This window comes from Carcharodon carcharias, chromosome 2, assembly GCF_017639515.1.
Source record: "Carcharodon carcharias isolate sCarCar2 chromosome 2, sCarCar2.pri, whole genome shotgun sequence".
Taxonomy (NCBI): Eukaryota; Metazoa; Chordata; class Chondrichthyes; order Lamniformes; family Lamnidae; genus Carcharodon; species Carcharodon carcharias.
Genome location: NC_054468.1, coordinates 107,759,532 through 107,782,527, shown reverse-complemented (window position 1 = coordinate 107,782,527; position 22,996 = coordinate 107,759,532). Strand labels below are relative to the sequence as shown.

The 22,996-nt window shown below is 38.6% G+C and overlaps 1 protein-coding gene across 1 annotated transcript in view; it reads right to left on the bottom strand.

Annotated features, from left to right (window-relative positions):
- xrn2 (5'-3' exoribonuclease 2) overlaps positions 1–22,996 on the bottom strand; it is an 89,531-nt gene that overhangs the window by 47,388 nt on the left and 19,147 nt on the right. The window contains exons 15-16 of the mRNA XM_041213455.1: positions 17,762–17,908; positions 3,516–3,628 (exon numbers count right to left, since the gene is read on the bottom strand). Coding sequence (XP_041069389.1) covers positions 3,516–3,628; positions 17,762–17,908 — 260 coding nt within the window. The remainder of the gene's footprint in view (positions 1–3,515; positions 3,629–17,761; positions 17,909–22,996) is intronic.

Genomic DNA, 22,996 nt, shown 5'->3' with positions numbered 1-22,996 from the left:
TAAATCAATATTACTAAAACAGATTATCTGGACTTTATCACATTACTGTTTTGTGAAGATTTGAAAATTGGCTGCCACCTCCTACATTACATAGTGACTAATCTTGATATAAGGCACTTTGGGTAGTTGTGCCTGGTGCTATATAAATGCAAAGTCATTTCTTTTTAGAAAGGTGCTATATAAATGCAAGTTCCCTTTCAAAAATATAGTTTCAAGCTTAAATTCTGCACTCTCCTGCTATGTTTAAACATTTGTAACTGTCTAGTGGCAGCAAACTATGGCCAGAGTTGTCTGGAATACAGCATCTATGAAAAGTCAGTCTTTGACTGGCTTTGGTAGGAATTTCCATCAATTTACACAAAATTGTAGACAGCTCTGCTTCAAGGGATACAACTCGAGCATTGTAGCAATAGAGGGATCATAACTTAGGGTGGAGCTAGCAGGTGTTGGGTTCCCTGTTCTTGACCACTGCCACATTAAATTACAATGCTGGGGATTGCAGGGGAGGATCCTGCCTACCTCTGCCCAGAAAGTCTCTGCTATTCTTGCAGCCAGCAGGACATTCACCAACAAGAAGCAGGCCTTCTGCATGTGGACCACATTAAGAAAGTTCCTAACTGCAATCAGGGTCAGATTGCCACGAGGAAACATATATGAAAGAGAAGCACCCAAATTGGAGAACCCACAGTTACAATGCCCTGCCGTACATCTGGCAAAACGGCAAGAAGCATCTCAGAAACCCTTCCTGTCAGGTAGGGGACTGTGCAGCTAATAAAAGTGGGTGCCTACACCTATTATGTAAATATACTTAATCCCAGGATTTGTGCCAGTTCTGGCAGCTCAACAGCTCTCCAAGGATAATAATACAGCAATTCTCAGAAAATGCCTGAGGAGCCAATCACTGATCTAAATACCGGCATAAAAGAAAGCCAGTCACTAGAAACAGCACTTTATACACACTCAAGACACTTATTTCAGGTTAAACTGGTGATCTTTGTGTTGACAATTTACTCAGTGTTTCAATTTGGTTTATGGTTTTATCTACCCCCCCACCCACCCCATACTAAAAATAAACCTCCTCAAGGTCTGCAACTGCTACTGTAACAGAATACCATCGGCTTGAAAATTTTCTTCAGAAAGTGACAGAGTGAGCACACAAGAATTGAGAACGCAAATCAGTCAACATGAGAGGAGAGAGAGAGAGAGAGAAAGTGGGAAAAATAAAAATTAACAAAGGAGAACAGAAAAGGAGAGCATGAACTTTCATTTATTTGCACCTTTCACATCCTCAGGAAGTCCTGAAGAGTTTTCTAGTCATTGAAATACTTTTGATGTCACTCATGTAGGAAAATGCAATAGCCAATGTGCACAGTAATCAAACAGATGGCCGGTTAATCTTTGTGGTGCTGGTTGAGATAGTTGCAGATCTGGACAAAAGCAGAACTTATCTATTCGATTTGTGCCATGCTACATTTCACGTCAACCTAAACATGTCGACAGGCATGATTTAACGTCTCATCTGACAGAGTGCATCCTCAGTCCTGTACTGAGTTGTCAGCCTAGATTACGAGCTCAAGTCTAGAGTGAGACCTTCTGAATCAGAGGCAAGTTAGATACCGGTGAACCAATCTGCCACAAGAGAGTTGTTTAGGGCTATACGTTTCACAATGGCTGGAACCCGCTCTTTCTTTTGAAACAAAGCAACTATTTTCTTGGCCTATATTAGTTTACTTCTATGCCCCATTTCTGTACTTCTATAGCCAAAACATTCAGCGTGTTTTGATTGTCTAAGAAAGGGATAAAACAAACCAATAAAAATCTTTGAGCTAGACAATCTCCTTTGTCCTATTATTAGTAGCTGCCCCCCAACCCCGCAAAAACTTGATATAAGAGAAAGGAGACAGAGGCCACCTCAGAAGCAATGTTCCTCCAGCCCCACCCCACTCAGTTTCCCCATTTACACAACAGAAACCCTAAAGAGTTTTCAACTGTTCTCAATCTTTTTTGAATTCATCCTCAGGGTGTGGGCATTACTAGGAAGGCCACTCTTAGTTGCCTTGAGAAGGTGACAGTGAGTCTTCTTCATGAATCGTTGGTTTGATACAGTTGAGTAGCTTGTTAGGTCGTTTTAGAGAAAACAAAGTCAACCACATTGGTGTAGGATGGGAGTCACATTTGGGTCAAACCGTGTAGGGAAAGCAAGTTTTCTAGTCACGTTTACAACAATTTGAGAGATTGTTGATCACCGTTACATGATGTTTGATTTCAAGTTTCTTTCATAAATAAATTGAACTCAAATTTTAAAACTGCCATGGTGAGGTTTAAACTTATATTCAAAAAAAATAAGAAGTAGGGGCATTTGGCCTCTCAAGCCTCCGTTGCAATTCAATAAGATTCTGGTGGAGCTCCTACATCCAATTCCATGATTCCACAAGCACCCAAAAATCTATATCTGAGTTTTGAGTATTTTCACTGACTGAGCAGTCACAACCTTTTGGGGTAGGGGATTCCAAAAAGTGCAGGTATACATATTGGTTGGAGTCTGTAACTGAGGTAAGCAAGTTGCTTATGGTCACAAGTATATACAAGTTGCTTCCAGCTCACCCAATATTGAAAAGTGATCAGAGACAAAATATCAAAGGTAAATGCACAAAATGACAGAGGTAATGTTTAATGGATTTACCCCACCCCCCAACCTCTTTAACAATGTCTGTCTGTTTTCAGAGAAGGATGATAGAAAAATAAAACTCAACCAAGATGTAAATGATACAATAGCATGTCGTAGAGAGCAGAGTGTGAAAAATGTCTGGACACATTCATTCAATTGCCATTTATTTTAGGAGATTATCAGGATCATCTGGAGCTACACCTAGGTTGGAATTGTCAGCTCATCAAGAGTCTGTGCATGTCACTGGATTACAACCACAGGACTGATGCTAAAATGGCAGTATAAAATAAGCCTTCAGTATAAATTAACATTACTTTTTCTTTCAGCCATCACTGCTGTCAGACAATTATTTTAATCGAAAACCAGTGCTGCTTCCCAAGGGTCAACCTCAGTTCAAAATATTTAGTCTTAAAGTATTCACCCCCAACCTTCCCCCTCCACCCCCGCCACAACATTGTATGCATTTTATAGTCCCCAGTGATAACTATACAATGGAAATGGACAGAACTGGTTAGTGCCTGTACAGGCACTCAGATTGAATATTCACATGTGCATAAAAAGGAGAGATGTCTATCTAATTTAGAGTTTGATCTCAGAGAGAGAAGGGACTTTTAATAGAACAAACTACTTGCATTGCAATTTCACTACTCAATCAACAGCTCCAATGTCTCAAAGTGCTTTGCTCAGCATTCCTGTACCTTCCACATTAATTACTACTCGATAAATGGTAAAGCAGTTATGGGAGAGATGATGACATTTGTTACTTCAAATTAAGTGGTATTAATTAGTGCACCTATTTTAGAAATTTGCTGAACACATAAACAAAGCAATCAACCAATAACTGTACCTGATGTTGTCTGGTGGTTCGTCATCATCTTCATCATTATCCCCATTCTTCCTCTTCATTCCTAGAGGCACTGGGGTTCCGTCTGAATTCGAACTATTGTTGTGAGCTGATGCCTAGAAAATTAAAAAGGGAAAATTAAAAATAAACTTTACACATTGCTTTGTAAGCAACAAATAAGAAATCACATCTTAGGGTGAAAGTTTGCCTGCAACCATGTTTGCATTCCATGTACTTCTGTTTAGAACCAAGACCTAGCAAGTCACAGAAATTCATGTCAACATGAAGTGTCACTGAGATCAAAAGAAAAGCAACAGTAAAACAGGCCTACAATCTCACAATCAAACAGTGTCTACCCATGATTCAAATATCACTTCAGTCAGTGGGGCATACTGCTGCCTTCTTAAAATAATGAGCACTAGCTTATTTTATGCAAAGACCCATACATCATCATCAATTCTGGAACATTTCCTTTCAGGCAATATTCCGTAACAAGAATCATCACATGAAGAATACCATCTTGCATCAATTTTTATGCATCTTTGCTACTGCTTTTTTAGTAAGTTAAACTTCTAATTTCATATCAATGGAAGGGAACAAATCTTTCTATCCAAAAGCAGCATTACATGTTTGCTGTTTATGTATAGCAAAAGTTGGATGAAAGATACTCCAGCAATTGCTTCAAATACATCCCTATTACTGAAGGGTCACAATTGAATTTTTCTCATTAGTGAAATGTAGCACAACTCAGTAAAGAACTCAAACAAATTATTCACAGCAATGATTCCCAGGATGAAGAACTGGATGAAAAACTGTAGTTATGAAGACAGATTGGAGAGGTTGGGACTGTTTTCCTTGGAGAAAAGAAGGCTGAGAGGAGATTTGAAAGAGGTATTCAAGATCCTGAGGGGCATGGCTAAATAGTGAAAAACCGTTCCTACTCAAGACAGCATCAAGAATGAGAGGGCACAAATTCAAAATTATGGGCAAAAGGAGTAAATAGGAAGAAACTTTTCCCCTTAGCGGAGGTGTCAATAACAGATTTAAGATAAGGGGCAGGAGGTTTGGAAGGGATTTGAGGAAAATGTTTTTCGCCCAGAGGGTGGTTGGAATCTGGAACACAGTGCCTAAGGGGGTGGTAGAGGAAGGAACCCTCACAACATTTTAGTAGTATTTAGATGAGCACTTGAAACACCATAGTATACAGGGGTATAGGCCAAATGCTGGAATATGGGATTAGAATTGATAGGTGCTTGATGGCTGGCATGGGCACAATGGGCCTGTTTCTGTGCTGTATGACTCTAAATGTGATTGGGTGAAAAAATTTTCTTCAAGGGTGGTTGGAGTCTGGAACAAACTTCCTGAAAGGGTGGTGGAGGCAGGTTCGATCAAGGTATTCAAAAGGGAATTGGATTGCTACCTGAAAAGAGAGAATGCACAAGCTTACAGGCATAAGGCAGGGGAATGGGACTAGGTGGAATGCTCTGGCAGAGAGACAGCGCAGACTCGATGGGCCAAATGGCCTCCTTCTGCACTGCAAAGATACTGTGATGCTGTGGATTATCCTATATTTGCATTCTGACAATTTGAATTGCTTCATGCAGATGCTGCATAATAATGGCTTAGCAACATTGTTTTCATCCAGGAAACTAGCAGTCAAAACCTGCTCTCTATTAGACATTGGTTAATTGGCAGTGAACAACCAATGAGGATGGGGGGGTTGGAGTTTGTGGATTCAATCAATCTGCTGTGTTGAACTTAGCTGATGCAGCATCACAATTATCCTTAACACCAAGTGTGGAAGAGCAGAGGAACACAAATATTCTCAGAGCCTGGGGTCCCGTTACAGGTTACTATCCGTTTACCGTTACTATCCATTAACCAGTGCTGGAAATGTGTCTGTATAGACATCAGGTGAACACTTTTATTGTGATATTCCCCATGATCGATAGATAGCTAGTCAGCACAATGTTAAAGCTCACATGAAGAACGTCCACTTGCAAAAAGTGCCAGAGGCCATGACTCGCCTATTGAACTGTATCCCAGCAACATTTGCAGAAACAATGACTGGAAAAAAACTGATGGAAGGAATAATGGAGTTTAAAACTGAAAAGATATACTATGAAAAGTGATGCTCAATGTTTCCTAGAAATACTTTGTTCATGAAGTTGTCCTCGTACCTTCATTTACATGAAAATATTCTCATTTCACACCAGAGGTAAAAATCAGGTTATGCTATAAAACTAGAACACAAAGACATTCATATGAAATTCTTTTGTCAACCACTTTAAAGAAAGCATTTGCATATTTTAAATGGGATAATCCTCTAGTAAACTCGCAGCCAGGAGTTTCCTACAAATGATTTAGTGCATGCATGTGCTTATAATAGCACAATATCTGTTTCTTTTACCAGATCCAGATTCCTTTAGTCATGCAATTTCATGGAATTGGCCTTTCCCTTTTTTCTTCAGGATATTTTGGAAATATCAACAGGATTGGGCAAAGTCAACATGGATTTGTGAGAGGAAAATCATATTTGACAAACCTAGAGTTTTTTTGAGGGCGTAACTAGCAGAATAGATAAGGGAGAACCAGTGGAGGTGGTGCATTTGGATTTTCAAAAAACTTTTGATAAAAGTCCCACATAAGAGGTTAGTGTGTGCACATGGGATTGGGGGTAATATATTGACATGGATGGAGAATTGGTTAGCAGTAGGAATAAATGGGTCTTTTTCGGAGTGGCAGGCAGTGACTAGTGGAGTACCATAGGGATCAGTGCTTGGGTCCCAGGTATTCACAGTATATATCAACGATTTGGATGAAGGAACCAAATGCAATATTTCCAAGTTTGCTGACGACACAAAACTTGGTGAGAATGTGAGTGGTGAGGAGGATGTTAAGAGGCTCCAAGACGATTTAGACAAGTGGGTGGACAAATAAATGGCAGATGCAGTATAACATGGAAAAGTGTGAAGTTATGCACTTCGGTAAGAAAAACTGAATGGCACAGTATTACTTAAATGGCGAACGTGAGACTCCAGACACACAGCAACATGGTTGGCTCTTTTAAAAAAAGTCCTCTTATTCTTATCTGGCATGAAAGAGGGGCAGATCAGCCATGATCTTATTGAATGGTGGGGCAGGCTTGAGGGGCTGAATGGCCTACTCCTGCTCCTATTTCTTATGTTCACTGAATGATGGCAATTAGGGTGGGTAATAAATGCTGGCCGAGCCAGCGGCGCCCACATCCTATGAGCGAATAAAAAAGGTATGGCGGTGAGATAGAGGATCAGCCATTATCATATTGAATGGTGCAGCATGCTCAAAGCGTCAAATGACCTACTCCTATCTTCTGTGGCCAGAATCTTCGGGACAGTGTGCGGGGGCGTGTCCCGTTTGCCGATGCGTCAAATGACACACTGCGACGTCGAGCGTGCGTCCCGACGTCACCGTGTGGCATTCCAATCTTCAGTTCGGCGGCTGCGCACCGGAGTCAGCTGCGCACCAGAACTGTCAAATCCTATTAAGGCCATTTAAAAACTAATTAAAATAATTAATGGAGCTGCCCGTCCAACCTTAAAGTGACGGGCAGGTGAAGAGCCCAAGCAGCCTTCACATTTATCATGAAACCTCATCCACGGGCAGGTGAGGTTTCATGAAGTGTTTATAAAAAGTGAATAAAATTTTTTGTTAAAGTTCATTGACATGTCCCAGCTCATGTGACACTGTCACATAAGGGGACGTTTAAAATTTTTTTTTCTTCATTTAAATTTTTGATAATCAAACTAATCTCTATGAGGCAGCTCTGTGCCTCGGAGATTTCTGTGTTCTTTCAAGTGCATACGCAGCCTCCTACCACCGCCCGCACAGGGAGCGCTCAACGCTTCCGGGCCTTAATGGGCCTGCCCACGTAAAACGGCTGCACGCCCGCCCAGCCTCCCCCCGACAGGGAGAAAATTCTCCCCTATGTTTCTATGTTCCAGCTGTTGCTGGAGAATGGAAGCCAGTGACTGCACACCAGGCACCTGCAACTGCTGCTCAAAATGAGTCATAAAAGCAGCCCTAGAATGACTGAGCCAGATTTCCAATGTCATGATCAAAATTAGGGCTAGTGGACATGAACCGACATCTACTGCTTGTAGTACAACATAGCTTCTGAAATTTAATTGTAACTTTTGCTCAAAGGCAATTTACCAGTCCAATTCCATACAACCTGTTTTTTGGGAAACATTTTTCCATCCAATTAGATAAGTTAGAGCTAAAACACTTTGGCAGCTTCAGGGTAGCACTGAAACATGTTTCACTGTATTCCAAGCTCATTGAGCTAGAAAATTTAATTCATCCCACAGGAATGCTTAGGGTGGCAACAAAAAAAGGGGTATTTTACAAACTGGGGATGGTACTATTTCTCTGCGAAAACATTTGAAACTAAATGAATAGTTTATTAACTCGAATTAAAGGCAACAGTTTACTTAACCAAAATAATACAGCGGTCAAGGAATTTAAGAGGAAAATTTCCAAAACAATGCAGCTGTCTCAGAAATAATCTTGGTTTTAAATGAGAGATTAGATCTCCCCATAATTAAGGGGCCGACATTACTCTTAACAAGAAATAGGAGTAGACCATCTAGCCCATAAGGCCACTCTGCAATTCATTACAATCATGGCTGATCTTGGGCTTCAATTCAATTTCTCTGTCCATTCCCCATATCCCTTAATTCCCTGAGACACCAAAAATCTGTCTATCCCAGCCTTAAATGTATTCAACGATAGAGCATCCGCAACTCTTTGAATAAGTAACTTCCCCTCACCCTAGTCCTAAATGATCGGCCCCTTATCCTGAGACTGTGCCCTCGTGTTTCATGTTTCAGATTCCCCGACCAGCAGAAACAATCTCTCAGTGCCTACCCTATCAAGCCCCTTCAGAACCCTGCACATTTCAATGAGATTGCCCCTCATTCTTCTAAACTCCAAAAAAAAAATCACGCTCTTTCCCACCCTCTAAGATTAATAAAAACCCTGTAGTATTGCCCTTGCTATCTCTTGAAAGAATTTTCACGTATTCCTTTTTGCAACTCTAATCATTTTATCGTCTGTCCAGTCATCAATTAATTTCTGCCTCATCCCTCCAGTCAGCCTTGTTTCAAATCTAAAGCCTTCATTTGTGACTCACCCATCTCTCTCAGAATTCATTCTATCATATTTCGGTTATTGTTAGCTAGGTGTTCCCTTAGCATCAGATTAAATGCTTCACATTCATTACTTATTACATTTTATTATGACATGTTCTGTTTTTGGTTCAAAACATGTTGTTCCAGAAAAGCTGCCAAATACATAAAATTCACTGTCTTCAGGGCTCAAGCTGTTTGGTTTCCCTCGTCAAAATAAAAATTAAGTCTTCCATTATAACTAGTCTGCTTGCGACAAGTTTCTCTAATCTCCACTTTTATGGATCCTGTTACTTTATCACTGCGATCTGAAGGTCTATAAATAACTCCGACCCAAGTCTTGCATCCTTTTCTATTTTGAAACTCTAGCTACAGTATTACTGATAATGCCACCATAATCTCTTGTTCAATATTGCTATTCTTCTTTTTCCAACTTTGTCCTTATAACCCAAGTATTTATCTCCCAGTCATACCTAACTGGTAGCCATGTCTTAGTGATAGTGACTACATCACATCCTTTAAGATGAATCTGCAATGCTAATTTGTTTAATTTCTTGTGCTACCTACTTTCGAGTATAAAATGTTTAACTGGGCAACGGACCCTAACCTGTCTTTAAGCACTCATGCTTATAACACACATTTTAACTTACTCCACTCTTAAAACAAAAATCACTTTTGTTCTTTTTGTTAAATCAGTTATTTTATTATTGCCTATATATTTTTTCTGAATTCTGAATATATAGTATTTATATTATCTTTAACACTATTGATAACCTTGACATCACTCTCATCCTTTTTAAAAAAAATCTTTAGGCTATTTTTATTCCTGCCTAAGCCAATATTATTTAATAGACAAATCATATTGATAGGTACCTACAAGGATTACAAATGCTGAATGATGTTATTGGGAGGTATTCAGAGGACATCAGGCTAAATATTAAATAAAGGACAAGCAAAATAATTTTTCTTTGAAACACTTCAGTGAAAATTATACTATTCATGCTGACTTTGCCATTCTCGTAGCCTCTATTTTCCCCACTGACCTTGCAACAGCAGTCATCCCAGTCAGTTGTCACTTACCATGTGGCTCAAGTTCCACCTAAATGTAAATGCGGAAAAATGCTCTTTGCAGCATAAATCATGACTTGTATCATGTGTTTTAGGATGTGTTGCATCTTTGGGTTAGAATAACTCGTTGCTCAAAACAACACCAAAACTGTGAATCAATTTTAAGTTCAATCATCAAACCACACCCTTGCTATTCTATAATAATGTCATAAATGAATCATTCAATCCTTTCTGTTGTTAAAGAACATCAAAACAAATGAGACAGCAGCTCATGGTCAGCAATATGTGCAGCAATCTAGAACGTATACACATTGAAATAAACAGGCCACCCACTCAAGGAGCTCAAGTGAGAGGCCAAGCGGAACATCAAACCCCAACAAGAAAAGCGCAAGCAGCTGGAGAGAGAGTAGAAAAAAATGCAGCTGTGATTGGAGGAGTAAGGACCTCGAGCAGAGGGCAAGGGGCATGTACCTGGAAGTGAGATTCAGTGAGGAGGGAGGGAGGCCCAGGAGCCCTAGGAGTGACTGAAGTTCAGAAGCTGAGAACATCCCAGATTCAGTAGTCAAAGCTTGTGGGAGGGGAAGAGAGACTTGGGAAATTTTCCAGGAAGCAGATTACTATAGAGGGAGGGCTGAATTGGTTGACTATCATGGGCCCTGGGGCGTGTATGATTTTCGACCCCGAATTAGAGTTAGATTCAGAGGTGCTCCCCATTCCACAGCTCCTAATTGCCCAGGGCTCAGCCTGGAGCTCAATGGCCCAGAAAGGCTCACAGCAACCAAAGCCAGGGGGTACATCCCATCATGGCCAGATGAACACATGGGTTGAAGCTGATCAAAGGATTTAATCTCAATGAACACAATGGGCAGGTTTATGATGCAGATTGGATTATTGATCATATATCTGGTGTATGGCCATTAAGACCTAAGTTTCACTTTGGCCGAGCCACATACATCAGCCTGGAAGCCAAAAGGTCATTGAAACTATGTAGGTTAATGGATAATGGATGACAAACAATCCTAATTGAGACTTCATTTCATTGTTTGCTGAGGTGAATGGATTTTTAAAATTGTTTATGATCTAAGCATGGACCTACAAGCTGTCCACACACACATATGAGCCCCTGTGTCAGAAACGGGAAGCCAACAGTTTAGGCGTGGGATGAGAAGGGGAATGAGCCCTGTGGGAGGAAATAAATGTTTCCTCCAGGGTGCATAGGTATTCATTGAACAAACTGAAATATATCATGCATTGAATTGAACAGGCATCTCAAAACTGTATGCAAGTTCAGTAACTTCTATAATGTAAGCTAAATAAGGACAAAAAAAGTGATGCTCAGATTAATTTGTGACCTACCCAACATAAATAAAATTTAGAGGGAACGTTATTTACTGAAATAAACCAGCAACTTCATAGCAACAAAAGTCTGAATATTTTGACAGAAAATTCATTTGTTGTATAATTATCTATCACTTCAATTGGATTTTTGAAATAACTTCACTCCTTAGATTGTTGCAGGTTATTGAATATGAATCTCCATTAGGGGAGCAGGCATCCTTGCTGGAAGGCAGGGAAACTTCCACTGTCTGAAACTGTGCTCCGCTCATCTCAGTCACCCTGTCTCACCATCAAGTACTGCAAGGTCAGTTATTGTACAGTCATGATCAAGGCAAAGCTCCCTCCACGGTGCCCCTTTTATCACTAATGAGATTGCTAAATTATTATTAAACTCAGCACAATTTTGCAAAACAAGCCTGCCTACTCAGGGATAGATAGAGTCTGCCCAAACTCAGTGGCCCCTTGTAGCCACAAAGAAAAACTTTAATCTCATCAGTCTGGATTTGAACCCAAGTTCCAGAAGTGCGCCACCAAGCCCAAACTTTCAAAATCAAGCAGTATAACAGCAACTCAGTTACTGAATTAGGCTCCATTGGGTCACTGTGCATTCAACACCAGTCTTCTCCCTCATTTATAAATAGCTAAGAAGCACATTAAGGAGTTCCTAAACAAAATCCACAAATCTAGTGCATGTACCCTACTTGGCCAACCCATCAAATGAATCTTTTCAAATGAAGAAAACAATGGGGGGTCTCATGCTTTGGATTCTTTTTATTTTGGTTTTGAAGTGTGCAGACTCACCAGGCACAGGATAGCACTGAAGAATAACGAATATAAATACACAGACACATAGCCCAACAAACCATTAAGTAAAGACGTTGTACAAAATTCCTTTATCAATCTCTATTTTCCAAATTAACAGAGGTTAAGAGCTTGGAATTTATTCTATACATTTGCATCCCTTATATCAGGTACATCACATGATGTCTACTACAGCTGTCATATTCATAATTCTCCAATCAAGGTCTCACCTATGCAATTAACTCCCCTCGAAGAACTCTAGCCCAATTTCAGGGAGAAAAGCATTACAGTTATTAGGGTGGGACTTAAAGGCCACCTGGTCTATCATGTTTACTCGATCCATTATCTGAAGAGCCACATTTTCATCTCTCCTGTTCTGCCAATGTTCACATCTACTTGTCAATACAAGATCAAAAATCATAATTCATATTAATTTGCTCTTTTTAAATACTTTGATAATTATATAAATAGACATAAATGCAGAAGGAAAAGGAAGAAAAATGGCAAAAACTTAAGGAACACCAGAAAATGAACCTCAAAAATTATTACAAGCCTCACATTGACTTAAAAAGGAATACAAGAAAATAATATTTTACCAGCAAAGGAATAAACTATTCTAAACCTACTATTGTGCAATGAGACAGGATTAATCACCTCTAGGAGACAGCGATCATAACATGACAGAATCTCATGTTTAGTTTGAAAGGGAGAAATTTCCTTCTAAGACTAGTGTTTTAAACCCGAATGAAGGGTTTGAAAGTAGAGGTATCTAAAGTGAACTGGGAAACTAGGGTAAAAGATAGGACAGTAAAGATAAAATGGCAAGCTTTTGAGATATTTAATAACTCTCATCAAGATTTATCCCAGTGTGAAAGAAAGACTGAGATGGATGCATCATCTGTGACTAAATAAGGAAGTTAAGGGTAGTGACAAATTGAAAGAGAAACTGGACAACTCTGAAGTTTAGTGGCAGGTCAGAAGATTGAACATGTTTTAAGAACCAACAAAGAATGACAAACAATAAAGCAGGAAAAATTACAGTATGAGAGAAAGCTAGCTAGGAAAATAAAGACAGATAGTAAGAGTTTCTACAAGTGTTTAAAAAAGAAAAATGTAACTAAAGCAAGGGTTGGCAAGCTGTAATAAGCGTAGTACCACAGGGATGTTTCCTCATGGGTGAGGCTAGAACTAAGGGACATACTTTAAAAATAAGAGGTCTCCCTTTTGAGACCAAGGTGAGAAATTTTTCTGATTGTCGTTGGTCTGTGGAATTCTCTCAGAAACAGTGGAGGCTGGGTCATCAAATTTATTCAAGGTGAGATTTCAATAGATTTTTGATCGTTCTCTTTTTAAACTGTGTCCTCTAGTTCTAGTCTCCTCCACAAGAGGAAACATCTTCCCAGTATCCACCCTATCAAGTCCCCTCAGATCTTTTGTTTCAACAAGATCAGCTCTCATTTTTCTAAACTTCAATGGGTAAAGGCCCAACCTGTTCAGCCTTTCTTCATAACAAAGGCCTTCATCCCAGGAATGAATCGAGTGAACCTTCTCTGAACTACTTCTAATGCAAGCATATCCTTTTTCAAATAAGGAGACCAAAACTGTACACAGTACTCCAGATGTGGTCTCACCAAGGCCCTGTATAGTTGCAGTAAAACATCCCTACTTTTATATTCCATTCCTCTTGCAATAAATGCCAGAGTTCCATTTGCCTTCCTAATCACTTGCTGTACCTGCACACTAACTTCTGCGATTTATGTACCATGACATCCAGATTCTTCTGTATCACCAAGTTCATTACGCATCTTATGTGGGACAGACAGGAAAGTGGAGTTGAGACCACAATCATATCAGCCATGATCTTATCAAATGATGGACTCGAGGGGCCGAATGGCCTACTCCTGCTCCTATGTCCCTCTTCAAGCCTATATCTCTAGGTGTTAGGGTCTGTGGCAACCTCAAACATGTTAATACATGAAGTTATCCGTCAGACTAAAATTATATGAAGCCGGAACCTAATTTATTAAATATCAGTCTTTTGAGGAACTGTGTGAAATGCTTTCTGAAAGAAAAGGTTTCAAATTCATATTCTCATCCACCAACGACTGTATCCAGAAGAAATTCAAAAATTTGCGTTGTTTATCTTCCAAAAAGCCATGTTTGTTTTCCTTTTTCCAGATACTTGCAATTGTTTCTTACTTAACTCCCCAAATTTTCTCACTAACAATGTCAAGCTAACATGCCTATAAAATTCTTTATCCAGTAAGGAAAACATTGCCAATGTTTTGATGCTCAATATTCTTCAAAATTTCCTCCACCCTAATTTCTGTGTTCTTCAATTGTTTTCATATGGGTCTGTTGCTTTATGTATCTTAAAGTAATCAATTTTTCCATTATCATTTCATTACTATTGTCTCCATAAATTCAGGTATATGTAGCAGTACACCAACAGCTTGTATTTACATAGTGCCTTTCACATAATAAAACATTCCACGGTGCTTCACAGAGGCATTATAAAACAAACTATGACGCTAAGTCACATAAGGATATTCTATGCCAACTGGCTAAAAACCTGGTGAAAGAGGTACATTTTAAGGAGTATCTTAAAGAACAAAAGTGAGATAGAGGGATAGCGGTTCAGGGAGTTTATCTACTTGGGGAGCTTAATGGAGTACAAAACCTTCCAAACTTTTATAGCCTTTTCCCTGCTGAAATAGGAACTGTTCATTTATTTTTTTCATAGTTGTGAGAGCTGCTAAGCAAACAAGTTTCTGAATTTATGGCATTGCAAATTTTACTGCTGGCTACCATGTCTCTCCAGGTGGCTGACAGAAATATACAGGGGCCAGGCCAGAGTGCTCAAAACTGCTTCTATTGGCCAGATCAAGTATATTTCATCTCTCAACTTATCAGCACCAGAAAATATGGCTGCCTTAGCAGCAGCTGATTCACCTGCTTAGTTAAGCTAGATCTCATTCAAGACAACATGCTACCATGTTGGAGGGGCAATTGTCACAACAACGGAAAATCATGTTTCCAGACAGGAAATCACATTTTACATTTCCATTTAGCCCAAAGGTATTGTGGTCAAATTCCTCTGAATTTGTAAATTTTAGACAAGGCACTTAAATCAAAAGAATGCAAAAGAATAAATGCACAGATCAATCATAGCCAAAGAGTTGCTGGTATACTTCTATCCAATACTTAACGTTTCACCTTTTGCTTCTCCTTTGCATACTTATAGAAAGGGGGCTGATGGCACAAATATGTGCACACAGGGAACATAGAACATTGGAACATAAGAGCAGGAGTAGGCCATTCAGCCTCTTGAGCCTACTCTGCCATTTAACTGGATCATGTCTAATCTTCTACCTCAGTTCCTTCTTCCCACACTATCCCATATCCCATAATGTCATCGGTATCTAGAAATCTATCAACTTCTGCTTTGAACATACTCAATGACTAATCCTCCACAGTCCTCCAGGGTAGAGAATTCCAAAAATTCACCACCCTCTGATTAAAGAAATTCCTCCTCCTCCCAGTCACAAATGGCCTACCACTTAATCTGAGACTGTGTCCTCTGGTTCTAGATCCTACAACCAGGGGAAACATCCTTCTTACATCAACCCTGTCAAGCCCTATAAGAATTTTGATCTCTTATTTTCCCAGTGCCCCTCCCTCAACTTGATACCCTCTCTAATTTTCTAAATTTATGGACTGGCTGATTTTTAAATGTTCATTAAAAGAAGACAGTGACCATTGGAGAATGAAAAATGCATCTGCTTTTTGCTCCCAGTATCAAGTACACTTGCCTCCAATATTCCAATAAACCACTTTAATCCCAACCAGAGTTACTCCTCTGCAAACCTTATGTATTTTTCCAATTCTGAAACTACTGCCGATTATGTCCTCTCAATTTGTATTAAACTGTGGATTGTTAAGCAATGTGGTTTCAAAACCCATTCACTAATACAGTGAAATAGGCTGGACTGAAAATCTAAAGTGAAAAAGTCATAAACCCACCAACTCCCTAATCCTGATCTTTCCCTGCCCGCGTTTCAACACACTTGTATCAAACTTCCGCGTTGAAATAACGTTTCACTAGCCCTTTGCTGCAGACATCATGATCATTCACTTCCAATTTCATCCTCTTTTACAAAAAAAAATACACCATGGAATTACTACCAAGCTATTTTCCCGACATTGCCAATTCTTTTGCCAACATGAATGAAGCACTTCTGAAAAGCAACTGAGAATCACAGATCTCCACAAGGACTAAATCAGATTATTTCCCAACAGTGGCATATATTCTGAAATGAGATCAAATGGGTGGGAAAAAGGAACACTTTACATACAATTACCCCTTATGGCCTAGCTTTTCCAATTCGAGTTACAAAACTTTTCTTCCACAGCAGTTTATTTTCCTCCCAATCACCACCCCCCCCAAAAAATACTCCCATCAGATAATCTTGTGATGCAACAGTTCTTTAAAAAAGAAATAGCAATCACACTTTCGGTGAAAATGTCTTCAGTATGAACATTAAAATAAAATATAAACTATAATTCTTCCTCCCTGAAGTAATATTTTAAATGCTCAGGATGCAAGGGGATCATCCAGATTCAGCATTTAAATGATCAGATGGGTTTTAAACAAAAAATTGAAGGACTTCAACATACGCCCTTTAGCACTTTGCCATCTACCTTTAACTCCACACTAAGGGTCAAACCCAAAACTGCACAAGGTAACAACATCTAGGCCTGACTCTGGAATTATGTTGGCACAAGCATGAATCACTTGTGCATTGGCAATAAACCTAAGAGTATAAACAAGAGTTAGTTTTTGGATAAAACAATACAAGCACATTTATTACCAGGAATTAAGGCATTAAAATAACATTTATTGTAAGCAACACAAAATTGTTAGTAATCGTTAACTAGAATATGAATGGGATTGGAATGCAAAGTTACAGCATACACAATTGCAAATTACAAAACTCTTTAAATTGTAAGTACAGGGCATCAACATTCAAATTATAGCAACTGAGAAATTCAGCCTACTGAAAGTAACAGAAGTTAATCGTAAGATATACGCTACTTGAAAGATATACCAAAGGAAAATAATCAGAACTTCTCATAAGGTATTTTTCTCGTTGAGGGAGGTGGAAAGAAAGAGGAATTAGAGTTGCTGAAAAAGCTACAAATCAAAACCATCAAAACTATTAAAATATGGCTTTCATCAGAAGCATATAAAATGGTAAAAAAAATCATGAAGAACTAAGAACTTCTATTCTGTTCAGATTTCTCCCCCCAATTTTAAAATGATCTTCCTTAAAGATCTCCTTCAATGCAACCCTATAAACCTTTATTTCAATAGCTTGTGAGAACAATATGCAGAGATCAAGTGCAGCTGGAGGAAATCGCCTTCAATGAGAATGCAATATGCAACATTTAAGAAAACAGCCACACTTTTAACCTTAGATCAGCAAACTATAGCCCATTCTATGGATTGTTCAAAATGATACTTCCAGGGAGTATAGATGAGCTTTATAACTAAAATTCAAATGTTAGCGATGAGGTACCTTCTTTTATTAAAAGACAAGTTACTACATTGAGTCTTTATTTCTGAAATTAAACCCAAATGTGTTCCATATTTTAAGAACAAACAAGACTATGCTTTCATTAAGCTATATCCCTAACAACATAATTTAACCTTGAATTGAACCTCTTAGTGGAACTGTATAAGAACCACAGTATCTTAAAACATGATTAGAAACATGGCCTTCTGATGTAACAGTTGTTACCTCATTAGGCAAACAATAAAAATATCTGATCAAAAACATTTGCTTTCCCTTCTAAAACCTATCATATTCTTACCTTGTTTTGTTGATCTCTACCCTGTACTCTCATTTCATAAGCTGTCTGTCTTGCATTCTGCATGGGCTGTGGTCTACCTCCACCACTCCGTTGACCCAGAGGTTGCGGGGCAAGCTGTCCACCAGGAACAAAAGATGCTGCCTCGGTCTGATGAAAGACCAAAGGTGACAGGGTATAGCAATGGTTAAAAAATGAAAAAGTTGAAACTAGCCATCAAAATCACAGCTTCAAAATTCATAAACAGGATACAACAGAAGGAGAAAACATGTCAACTTTCGATAACAAACCAGGAAGTAGATCGGTGAGAGTCGCACAAGCTTCACAGAGAAAAAAAAAATCAGGAAATTTTGTGTTCTATAATAACCATGGAGGACTTTAATCTTCATAGAGGCTGGTTAAATGAAATTGGCAAAGGTGATCTTCTCAACAGTTTCCTGGAACAATACGCTATGAAACCAACTAGGAATAAAGCTATTTTAGATCCAGTGTCGCGCAAATGAGGCAGGTCTAATTAAAACTTTCATAGTAAAAAAACCTCTGGGGGAAAAAATGTAATCATAAAACATAAAGCAACATACTTCAGTCCCAAACAAGAACATTAAACTTTAACAAAGACAATTAAATAAGTGCAGCAAGCTTCATTAACATGGTACACTACCCACTGGAATTCTCCACGAACTGGAATTTCTGATGTTCCCTTAACACAAATTGTCACTTATCAACCTGACGTGATTACAGAGTTATCCGTGACCCATACCTGTATACTGTATTGTTTTATACTTTATGTTTTAATGTACTGCTGAAGGTTGGAAGTAAACAGAATACTTTTCTTTACATCCTGAGTGCTTGCATGTTAGTTCATGCTACAAGTATTGCACTGTATTTCATTGGTAAATGGAACTCTGTTAACCGGCATTTTGATAACCGGCACCATCCATTCCCTACGCATGCCAGATAATAGATTTTATTGTTTAAGGGGAAAGCTGGCCAAGATAAATTGGGTAAATAACCTGAAAGGTATGGTGATAAATAAACAGTGGGAAATTTAAAGAAACAATTCAAAATGTTCAACAAAAATACACTTCATTAAAAACCAAAATCTCAGCAAGATCGATCCATCTGTGGCTTAGCAGGGAAGTTAAAGATAGTATTAGAGGGAAGTTAAGGATAGTATTAGATTAAAGAAGAGGCTGATAATGTTGCAAAGAATAGCAGTAAGTCTGAGGATTGGGAACATTTTAGAAACCAGCAAGGGTGACCAAAAAAAGGGAAAACATAGAACATGAGAATAAGCTAGCAAGAAATTTTAAAAAAAGACCAAGAACTTTTACAAGAATATAAAAAGACCAAGGGTAGCTAACATAAATGTTGGTCCCTTAGAGGTAAAGACCGGAAATTACCATGGGAAATGAGGAAATGGTTGAGAAGCTGAACAAATCTTGTGTCTGCCTTCACAGTAGAGGATACAAATTACATATCAGAAATAGAGGGTAATCAAAGGGCTAATAAGAGTGAGGAACTTGAGGTTATTGATATCAACAGGGTAACAGTATAGGGAAACACAAGGGGCTAAAAGTCAACAAGACTCCAGGACTTGATGGCCTGCAACCTTGGGTTCTAAAAGGGGTAGCTGCAGAGCTAGTGGATGCACTGATTGTGATTTTTCAAAATTGCTTAGATTCTACACCGGTCCTGGCAGATTGGAAGTTAGCACATATAACACCACTATTCAAGAAAGGAGAGAAAGCAGGAACTACAGGGCAGTCAGCCTGACTTCAGTCGTGGGGAAAATGTTGAAATATTATTAAAGAAGTCTGACAAATGCACTTAGAAAATCATATTATGATCAGTCACCATGGTTTTACAAAAGGAAATAGTGTTTGACAAATTTATTAGAGTTTTTTGAGGTCATAACTGGGAGGATAGATAAAGTGGAGTAAGTAAATGTACTATACATAGATTTCCAAAAAAACATTCAATAAGGTGCCACATAAAACGTTAATGACTAAGATAAGGGCTCTGCAGTTGGGGATAATACATTATCATGGATGGAGGATTGGTTAAAGGACAGGAAGCAAAGAATATGGTTAAATATGGCATTTTCAAGTTGGCTGTGATTAATGAAATGCCACAAGGATCAGTATGGGGCCACAGTTATTTGCAATCTATATTAATGACTTAAGATCAAGAGAACGAGAATAATCTATCCAAGTTTGATGAAAATATAAAGCCTGGTAAGAATGCAAGCTGTGAGAAGGATACACGGAGGCTGTAAGGAGACATAAACAGGTTATGTGTGTGAGCAACAAGGTGGTGGATGGAATATAAAGTGGAAAAGTGTGAGGTTATTCACTTTAGCAGTAAGGATAGAAAAGCAGGATATTTTTAAAAGGCGTGAAACCATTAAATGCTGTAGTTCAGAGGGACCTGGATGTACTCAAACTGTATTCAAAATTAGCATGCAGATACAGCAAGCAATTAGGAAGGCAAATGGAATTTTGGCTTTATCACAAGGTGATTGGAGTACAAGAAAAGGATTTCTTAATACAATTGTATAGGGCTCTGGTGAAACCACACCTGGAGTCCAGTGAGCAGTTTTGCTCTCTATATCTAAGACACACTTGCCTTGGAGGCGGTGCAGTAAAGATTCACTAAATTGGTTTCTGGGATGAGGGGGTTTGCTATCATGAGAGGCTGAGTAAATTAGACCTATATTCTCTGGAGTTTAGAAGAATGAGGGGTGAATTTATTGAAACATAGGGTTCTAAAGGGGCTTGACAGATTGACACAGAGGTTGTTTCTGCTGGCTTGAGAATCTACAACATGGGGGCAAAATGTCAGGATAAGGGGTTGACCATTCAGGACTAAAATTAAGAGAAATTTCTTCACTCAGAGGGTGGTGAATCTTTGTATTTGCCCACCCCAAAGGGTTGTAATGCTCCACTGTTGAGCATATTTAAAACTGGGACTTAAATAAGGCTGGTCTTTAAAGGAATCGAGGAATATGTGGAACAGGAAGTAAAATGGAGTTGAGGCAGATCAGTCATGATCACACTGAATGGAAGAGCAGGCTTGAGGGGCCACACGGTCTACTCCCACTCCTATTTCTTATGTTCGCAGCTGGACGGACCGAGTGGACTAACTGGGTCAATAAACTTTTAGGAAACAAAATTGTGCAGGGCCTCTATTTTCAACTTTAACTAAATAAAATGAAATTGAAATCTGCGGAAAATTGCTAGCTGTTCCAGCAAATTTATACAGATACTAAAATACTTTACTTGAACAAAAACTAGTATAACTTGCTCTTCATTTCTTCAAACTGCTTTTTTTAATCTTTTCAAATCTAATGCTTTGATATTTTCTAACACTCAGTAATGTGAACGATCAAATTAATGTCACAAATAATTCCAGTCTCAAACAAACATGGTATAAAAGTTTGGTTGGGGATGCTGATCCTGCTTGGAAAATAACAAAAAAAAAGGCAGTTCATCTGCTGACAGGTTCCTGCATGTTACCTTCCTCATTATTCTGAATAAAGCACCCAGTGAAAAAACTAGCTGTACTTTCCCCCACGATTTTGTCATCAAGGTGAGTAATAGTACTGGAGTGGGGGGGGATATTACTTGGCTTCATTGGTTCTTAAACAAAAACAAAAATTGCTGGAAAAACTCAGCAAGTCTGAGCATCTGTGGAGAAAAAGAGTTAACGTTTTGAGTCCGTATGACTCTTCTTCAGAACTTTTCACTTATGTTCTTTACACTGTAGAAAATAAACTATCTTTTTATTTCTGTTGGATTGTGGATTAAAATTACAATGGCTACAGGGTAAGGGACATGTCTACTGGAACAGTGTGAGGGATATATACAATGTTGCTATCTGGAACAGAGTGTGCCATGAAAGAGGATGGTGCCTAGGAGTCCGGTCTAATTGGGAATTACCTGGCAACAATGTTTTAGTTGGCTCCTGACCAGTGACAAGGGTCTGTGTGAGGGCAGTACAGCACAATGGCTCCTAGTCTGAAAGGAAAAAGACCTAAAACCTTTCTCTTGTACAAAATTCCAGTAATTCTACAATAATAGCTAGCTGGCTTTTTCTCCTTATATCTCTATAACCTGTTCTCTCTCTGAAAACCCCTGTCAAGAGGAAAAGGGGAAAATCAATGTTAGAGACATTGAAAGGCAAGTGCTCATCCAATGAACGAAAAACTAAAAGACCACCTCGTGTCATCAACAAAGAACTAAAAGGAATTTGGAAGACATCGATCAAAGTCAACCCATCAAATCCTGTACTCTGGATTGATGCTATTGAACTGTTTTATCTCACTCTTAAAATCCATGTTTTTGTATGTCTTATGTATGTGTGTATAGTGATTTGAGAAGGGGTGAGTTTAGGTCATAGTGTTACAAGTTAGCAGTTCATATTTCTTTCTTTTGTCACTGGTTACAGACAATTTGTTCAATAAAAAAATTATTTACTTATTAAGTTTACAATCTTGGTGCTCGGATTCTGTTAACCTAATGAAACAATTAGGTGGATTAATCAAACTTTTTCATGTTTGTCGCGGCTCTGGGAGCATTGGGGCTTGATATTGCAACGCACTATCCCCAGTGACAATAGGAAAGTAGTCCAAATAAATTAAGTGATGTCGCTAGAGAAATTGCTTTTCAAGATATTTGGATCAAAGATTTATGAGACAGTGGCAATGTTGGGGCTTCACATGCAGTCTATTTCAGGATCACGTAAAATACAACTCTTAAATAAGTCATGATTAACTTTGTGTTTTACATAAATCCCAACTTCTCTCTTGTACTACCAAGGAAATATATGATTGTCTTTAGAAAATTGAAACAGCTAAGGTATCAAAACTTCAATAGAAGTAAAAAGCAGAAACAAACAACATAGCCAGCAACAGATGTGCACTATAGATATGTATTTAGCAATGACCTTCTGATCTGTGCATTTTCTTTTGTAGGCCAATTCAAATACCAACATTTGATAAAAAAGAGAGACTTGTTCTGGATACCAGCCTAATAAAGGCAGAAATAGAACAAGGCTCGGCAATAGAAAGTGCAGGTATGGCATGTTAAGTATCACTCACACTTTCCCTCTTGTATGAAATGAAACATCTGTCAAAAGAAATTCAAGGTCATGAATTTTCATTCATTTGATCAAAAAAACAGCAGTTCTTTCATTACCAGTTAGATACACTTGATTGAAAGTTACTCTATTTTTAAA